The following is an 8259-nucleotide window of genomic DNA, read 5'->3' as shown; positions in this document are numbered from 1 at the left end:
AATTTAAGATAATTTTACCTTAAAAAAGTTAAGGTAAATTTTTAACTTAACTCAAGTTAACGTTAGGTTAAGGTAAACGTTACCTTAATTTTACCCTAACAACGGTTTACCTTAACAGCGTTAAGGTAATTTTACTTTAAATTTGATTAGTGTGAAAGCTGGGGGGGGGGGGGGGGGGGGGCACAAACGGAAAAGATCCGAGAATTTTAAAGAGATTGGTAGGTTTTTAAAATGAACTTTTCAATGCAAAACGGAATAAAAATGATTAAATTTGATCAAAATTTCACAAAGAAAATAAAGCACACGAAATAAACTTTAATTAAGATAAAATTGCTTTAAGTAATTGCACTCAATAAAACAGTATTGTAAATTTTCAAGAATTGTTTTTAGCGGTCTAGTATTCCATATACGACATTATATACTCCCTTCCACTCTATTAATAGGCTCAAATTCAAGCCAATCCAATTCTCACAAGAATTCTGGAATATGACTATTAAGACAATAACTATTAAGATCAAGATTCTCGGAATAATCTCGGCTCTCTTTCAATTATTAAATATGATACAAAACTGTCAAGAATCATAGCGCAATCTTGAAACAAAATTTCTCGTGAACAAAAAACAATCGATTGTTCTATAATGCACTCCTAAAGTTTGATCTTTAAGTTTTTTGAAATGAAAGATATATCCCAAGATATCTTGCATAGATTTTGAGTTCTTCTATGACTTGAAAAAGGTTCAAAATTTCGGGTCAGATTTCACAATTTGTCAAGGAAGTCTCGAAACTCCTCGTAGTGCAGCAATCCGTCTTGATTAGTGTCTGCCATCCGCATCATTTCCTCAACTTCCTCGTGTGTTAACCTCTCTCCCAAAGATGCCATCACCTTCTTCAGGGATTCTGGACTCACATAGTAACCTCCACTGTGCACGTCTGCAAATTTCCTTAAAAATTCTACAAATGAGACATTTTTAGGAAAATTGTTTAGGACATCTTTTAATTCCGATCCCATGTTGGTCATTTCTCAGTCAATCGAATCTTGATTCACTTTACAAAGACAGGCAAGATCATGAAATACATGGCAAAACTTGCGATGTTGGATCTTTTCCGTTTGTGCCCCCCAGCTTAGTGGGTGCATATTATTTGTACCCCCAGACGCACGTGCTATGTTTTTACATAATGATTTGCTATGTAATGGCACGTGATCTGTAACTGGGGATCATAACGTACTGCGGGTGGGGGGGGGGGGCACAAACGGAAAAGATCCACTATGTTTTATCAAAAACTTGATAACCACGTTTTAATGCGTTTCCTATCAAGGGTTTCAAGATTCGTTATCAACTTTTTTGATCGCACACCAACAATTTGAATTTTTCGTGTCCAATTCCGCTTAATTTTTACAATTATTTCCAATAAAATTCCAATCAAGTCTTTACAATTGAAAGTACTAAAACCTCATTGTTCCTAGTTATCAAATTATAGCTTAATTATTATTTAATTTCCTTAAACCTTATATTAAATGAAAAAACGGCCGGTTCGGTTACCGCTAAAACTTTCTCTCAGCTCAAAAAAATGGATTTAATTACTTTATGATGAACTTTTAAAATTTTGTTGTGAACTAGTGCTAAAGTTTAAATCCAAGAGACCTAAGAGCAAGTCAAATCTCTACTAGAACCCATTGAAATGGGTTATCGCAGTGCCAGTTATTCAGCAATAACAATTGCCACTTAATTATCGGTTTCAATACCAGTTTATCTCTTGCACGGACTTCTGTCATTGCCCGGGTTGCTACTTCTTAGTAATTATACAAGGATCATATATGATGCCATACAAGTCATACGCTATTTCTTAGTACGATTCTTAAGTGTATGATTACTAAGAAATCATACACATCATATATGATCTTGTATGATTACCTGATGTCATATGACCTTGTGTGACTACGGGGATTTTAGTATGGCCGGCAACCCGGGTTTACAGAAAAAACAAGACTTAACTAATTGTTGATAGCTAATTTTACTAACTGGAATGCCTGTCTGTAATCCTCTTCGTGATCTGTTTCCTTCATTTTCTTCATCATCATGCTCAGGAACTCGTCAAAGTCTGAAACCCAAACACTCCATCTTCAGCACATTTTGGGAACAACCAATCACGGTAGACTATGACTCTACATGATTGACAGATTTAAATTTATTAAACCGATTTTAAGAAGTGTGCTGGGCTCAGTAACATGAGCATGATAAGTATGAGCTATTAGATTGAAAATTAGAATGAATTTTTTTATTATTTGTTGTTTATAATTTATGAGTTTTTTAAAAATTGTTATTTCTTCTCATATTTATTATTTCTTATATTCCCACATTTTCGAAGCTGATAATACGGCCACGTGGTGGATAATTTAAAGTTGATTTGATTGCGTGATAGCCGAGAGATAAAGTGTGCGATGTAAACGCCAATGGTTTGGAGTTCAATCCCCTGCCTCCGCAAAGATGTCCCTGTGAGGATGAACACTATTAACCATATCATCAGGTTGACCATAGCCTGACCAATCTTGGCTGCAATTATGGTACCACGTTAAGGTTTCAGACGCAAAAATGTGCCCATATTCCCCATAATAGAGCGATGGTGCTCATGAAAAGAACAGTTTGAGATGTGGGCAATAGTAAGAAAAAGGTAGGGCCGCTAAAAATAGGCTGATCTAATGCCCGTCCTCCAAACATTTTCAATAAAACTACTTCACTATAAACCAATTGATTAGGCAAAATTGGCTAAATAAGAAAAACCTGCTACCATGTTGCTTCTTCCACAAAAACAATAATAGTACGGTTACAAAATGTAACGACAAACGTTTTTCATCGCCGTTGAGAAAAAATTATCTGAAAAGAATACAAGAACTCTTAAAAAAGGTTCTAAAAAATGGCAAGAACCTAAAAGATAAAACAATACCTCTCAAGATTTATGCGAGTTCGTTCTGGTGGAGCTCTGTCTGTTTTTCAAATTTTAGTATTGAATCATCAAGTGCACAAATCTAGTTAAATTTAGTTGCGCATTTTATGACGTATATTTTTACCGCCTCATTATATAAACCAATTTATTCAGGAGAAAAATCAGCCGGACAAACTATACAATTTTTGGCCAACATTTAAAAATGATTTTGCTTTATGAATGGCTTTGCGTTCTTTCTCAGCAACATTTATCAGCATAATATTTGAAAATACCAAATGATATTTAATTTTCGTTTGTCAATTTGTGTTCACTTAATTTTGAATACCTCGAGATATCAATTGACCCAATTTGTTCTAATTGTATTTAATTTGTGTTAAAGACACCCTATTTATTCAAACAAATAATGAGAAGTATTATTTTTGTAATTCGGTTTGCATATTTGCAAATTTTAAAAATCTTTTTAAAAGAAAAAGTTTATCTTCAACGATGACTTCAACAACTTTGGAAAAAATTATTGCAATATGGTACATAGTTCTGCAAGATTTTTCACAAATCTTGCCCAACATGTGTCAAGGTAGACTTTTTCTCAACTTGAGGGACGAAAACCGTCAGGCACATCTTTAAGCGAGGGTATCAAAGAAATTAGTAAACCCCTCGGAGCAGTTGTTGCTGCGTAAACATTTAATTTATTCATAAGTTTAGTAAATGATAAGATTAGAGGTCCTATTCTGAACTGCTTGGAATTGAGCAATGGAGTTAAACGAGAGCATTAACGGAGTTTTGTTTAAAGTTGACCAAATACAAAAGGTTTTTGCACACATTTTTACAGCAGTTGGTTTTCTATACTCCTTTTTAGCGGCTTTATTCAGCCGATTGGCCTCGCTTGGGTTTTCGATGACAAAAAAAAACAACAAGGGACGATAAATATGAAATGGATTGAGTTTCCTGAGTAAGCTCCCATTTCATGTAAGTACCGAATCATGATATTTCGCTCCGGTAGTTTTACGATGATCATACTGATCATGTCATTTTTAACATTCCGTTCAATAAAACAATTAAGCGATAAATATTATGAAAATTTTTTGACCAGTGTAAAATTGCATTCTTGGTTATTTCTATAATTATTTTCAAGATTATCAAAAGATGACCTGAGAGTTCTATGGACGTCAGGAACTCCGGTTCTCAGACAAAAAAATTTTCAATTAAAACAACTCGAATACTATACTTTCCATTGAAATGTAGTAATTCAGTACTGACTCACTATGGGATTTTACTTCTACTCCTCCGTTATGGTTGATCCTGAAAAATAAATCCTCCGTTTCTGAGAATCTTCGATAATAAAAACGATGTACTTAGCGTCAGTTAAAAAACGATGTACAAGGCGTCCGAAACGTTTAAGAAAGTTGCAAAAAAGCAGAAAAAAGAGGTCAGTTGAACCCTATATCTCAAGCCTTCGATTAATGATATCATACACCTCTTTGTCAGGTTACACGGATTTTTGTGTAGTGCTTTAGCAAACCCAGTCATTTCAGAGGACATTAAAAAAACGGGAGAAAAATTTCTTTTCTATTTTTTTAAATCTAGTAACTAACCTATTTCTCCATTTCCATCTTCGTCAACTTCATCTACCATTTCCTGCAGTTCTGCCTCACTTGGGTTCATTCCCAATTGTCTCATGATGGTGCCCAGTTCCTTAGTGGTGATAGTTCCATCCCCATCTTCATCAAAGAGGGAAAAGGCTGTCTGGTACTCGGAAACTTCCTCTTCGGACAGCTCCTCCGCCATTTATTCACTCACCACAAGAAATAAAATGTCTGTTAAATGGATTTTTTTTTCATTTCGTGGCAAATGTCCGAAAACACAAATTTCAATAAATTATGCGATTTGTGGAAACGAAACCGAGAATGTAATTAGCCTAAAACGTTATGCATCTCATCAGTTAAGTTTAATTTAAACAAGTTTATCTTGCAAGTTTCAGCTTGCTCATTATACATCTAAGAAAAGATTCTTAATTTCCTTTAACACAAATAAGAAAAAATGCTAATGGTAAAGAGGCAATGTACAGTTAAGAATATATCATTATGGAAAATAAAAAAAAAATGAAATTAATTATTTAAACAACTTGACCTTACATTAGTAAAAGCAAGCTTTTTTTAATTTTTAGAATTTTATGCGCAATTTGCTATGCACAGCGAAAAGATTTACAATGTAATTAAAAAATTAAAATCGAATGTTTTCAATGGCGTCTTCACAAATTAGTACTCTAAAATGGAAGTTTCATTTCAGTCAATTGATTCAATGTTTTCCTGTTCACTCTTTCTCTTGACCGAAAGTAAATATTTTAACGCATGTTAGCAAGCTTGAATGTTTAACAACCAGAATATTTTTTATTCAGCATTTTTTGCTAAGGAAGGTATCAGAAATAAACAGCTCTAACCTTTATAACTTTCTTACGCGTGATGCGCTGTCGTAAATTGTTTTAGTCTTGCAATTAACTCTCGAATAAGTAGTTTCTACTGGAAAAAAAGGAAGTAATTTCACGATTCAGTAATTTCTACTTGAAAAAGTAAGTAATTTTGTCAGGAAAAACATTGAAATCACAGTTTAAAATTTAGACGACAGCTAACGGAACAGGAAGAAATATTTACGTCATTTGATTCTGTTCATAGCAGTCGCACCGTGTTGCAGTTTTTTAATGAAAAGAAACTGTTTTCTATTCAGCCACCGTTTTCTTTTCAGTATATGGCCACACGAAAACGCACAGGTGAATACAGAGTACAATCTCAATGCATTTTAAGCATAATAAATGAAGATTCACAAATTTATCGTGCATTATGTACATTTTATTACGTATACAACAACGTGTATTTATTAATATAAATAAAAAACGATAATGGTATCTTTGTATCAAGTACAGCAGAAGAAAATCGTTTTTAATGTAATCAAGTGTAAAAAATCACAATCAATTTGTCATTAAACTCCTGAAGGAAAAGAACGGCCGCCCTATAAAGATTGCCCCAAAAACAGTCGCGTACGGTACAGAGCAAATTTATTTAACGGATAGAAGAAAAAATAAGAGGTTGGCATTTTTCTTAAAGTACCAGTACTGGACCTCCAGAGTAGATCAGAGCCGGAGCAGAGTAATTCCAGCGTTAGGTGCGCTATCAGAGCTGAAACAGAGCTCCCCATAGTACGAGACCTCTCAATTCTGGGTCTTGTATTAACAGAATAGAACACAGAGTAGGTCTATTCTGGAATTTGCCTTGAAAGAGTAGAACCCAGAGCAGGTCTATTCTGGAGTCTGTCTTGACAGAGTTTATCACGGAGTAAGTCTACTCTGGTTTCAGTCCTGACAGAGCTAATCACAGAATAAAACTAAATATATTGCTATAATATATTCATTTCAATAAAAAAATGATGTTTGAAGTATTAAATTTATCTAAGGAAAAGACCATTCTAAAAGTATTTCGAACAAAAAAAACTAACCGCTGTGAAAAAAAAAATGTTTGGTATACCGTTAGTGCATATTTCTGACTCAATGGATGAACTTAGACAGCTTTCCATAATAATAGTCATGTTAATCAAATTTTCCTCTTAAGTGAACCAGCATTTTTTCAGCTGGACCCCTTTGGTTCTGATCAAATCCTTCAGAATCTAGATGTGCCTCTGATTAAAATGTTACTTTTATGTTGCCTCATAGCAAAGCCAACATCTCTGAGCCAGCTCTGTCAAGAGTTGTCCCAAAGTAGGCCTGCTCTGAGCCAGTTCTGTCATGAGTTGTCCACGAGTAGGCCTGCTCTGTCAAGAATTTTCCGAGATTAGGCCTGCTCTGGACCCATCTCTGTCAATTATAACCCAAAAAAGGGCTAATCTGAAAGCTCTTCTGTCAAGGGTAACCAGATACTTCTACTCTGGAGCTACTCTGTCAAGCTTAAAAAGTGACCTGATCAGACTCTGATCCAGCTCTGAGAGTTTCCCTGAATTTACTCTGCTACAGTTCTGATCTGCTCTGGAGATAAGGTGCGGGTAATCAGAACCTTGTAGACAAAAGGTGAGAAGTTTTTCGGTAACTAAAAGATTTTAGAGTCAACAATTATTGGTCGCAAGTGAAATATTCTAAAACTATGCACTAGAGACGACCACAGACGAAAAAGAAAAAAACATTAAAAATTACGGAAAAATTGAGGTTGAAAATGTTAGTCTAAATAAAATGCTTGAAATATCTATCAGCATAATCAAAACAGTGCAATTGGCGAAATATAAAAATCTCAGAGAATGAACTAGATTTGGTTTCAAAGAAAGTTTCCATCTCGGATATGGAGTTTCAATTGAGTATTCGATACAGGAAAACAACGTCATCTAATATCAATCACGATCATTTATTTTATTTTTTTCAACTAATTCTAACATTCTTCAATTGGCTTATTTCGTTTCTCCCTACTTGAATAAAAAATAATAATTAATTGAAAATAGAAAAAACAGATAAAAAAGATTCAAAAGTCAGATTTTGATTAAAAAAATTTACATATTTATAATTTCTGACACAAACTGTGTAGGAACGGAGAATTTTTGTTAGGTATTTTCACAAATGTGATAAAAATGAATCTGATTGTTTCTCAAGAGCAAAACGATTTTGAAACAAAAATAGACTTAGCTGAGAAAAAAAATGGCAGATAATATCAAACTAATTAGAACTATTTATTAGGTAAATATTCACACTGATAATGAATAACTAATTCCGAAAAAATTAATTTTAAATAAATTTTGAATTGCAATTTGACTGACATCCGGACTCATACATTCGAAATAGATTTCATCCAATCTGATAAAAAACAATTTATTGAAAAAGTCGGATTAATTTAACTTAGTTTCACATAGATTAAAACTGTGTACAATTTTATGATTTGAACTGTTTTAACTAGAAAGCTCGCGGTATAAATATTCACAATTGCGTTTCATACAATCTAAGAATCTGTTTTCTGATCTTGGCAAGGTTGCGTAATTTGTAGTATTCGTTTTGATAAAAATATATCCAAATAATTTCTTTCGTGCTGAGGAGAACTTCGGAGTTTTGCTCTTTTTGTACTTGGGGGTTTTCTACTCTATCAGGTACCAAAAGGTCCGACTCCAATAACTAGAAAACAGATTTAGTAAATTTAATTTATAGGAAGTTTAACAGATTGTTGACAAGGCACCAAGACATAGCTTCAAGATAAACTAGTTAAATTTTCAACTGATTTAGACCTCTCAAAAAAAACAACTTAGTTTTAATTTGTACGCCTGTCAATTTCACATTAAATTTTGTTTGATTCATAG

General features: G+C 33.6%; 1 protein-coding gene across 2 annotated transcripts; it reads right to left on the bottom strand.

Annotated features, from left to right (window-relative positions):
• Positions 1-251: 251 nt before the first annotated feature.
• LOC142336850 (neo-calmodulin-like) lies at positions 252-5719 on the bottom strand. Of its 2 annotated transcripts, none has more exons than XM_075385804.1 (4): positions 5381-5719; positions 4536-4757; positions 2022-2100; positions 252-941 (listed from the first exon to the last, which is right to left on the bottom strand). In XM_075385804.1, exons 2-4 carry the CDS (start codon positions 4726-4728, stop codon positions 758-760), a joined length of 456 nt encoding a protein of 151 aa, XP_075241919.1. In that variant the 5' UTR covers positions 4729-4757; positions 5381-5719; the 3' UTR covers positions 252-757. The 2 variants fall into 2 exon arrangements, with proteins under 2 accessions (XP_075241919.1, XP_075241920.1); XM_075385805.1 differs by having other exon boundaries at positions 4536-4740; positions 5382-5719.
• Between the last annotated feature and the right edge of the window lie 2540 nt (positions 5720-8259).

The sequence above is a fragment of the Convolutriloba macropyga genome, chromosome 3 (assembly GCF_964194025.1).
Source record: "Convolutriloba macropyga chromosome 3, txConMacr16.3, whole genome shotgun sequence".
Taxonomy (NCBI): Eukaryota; Metazoa; Xenacoelomorpha; order Acoela; family Convolutidae; genus Convolutriloba; species Convolutriloba macropyga.
This window is presented reverse-complemented; position numbering and strand designations above follow the sequence as displayed.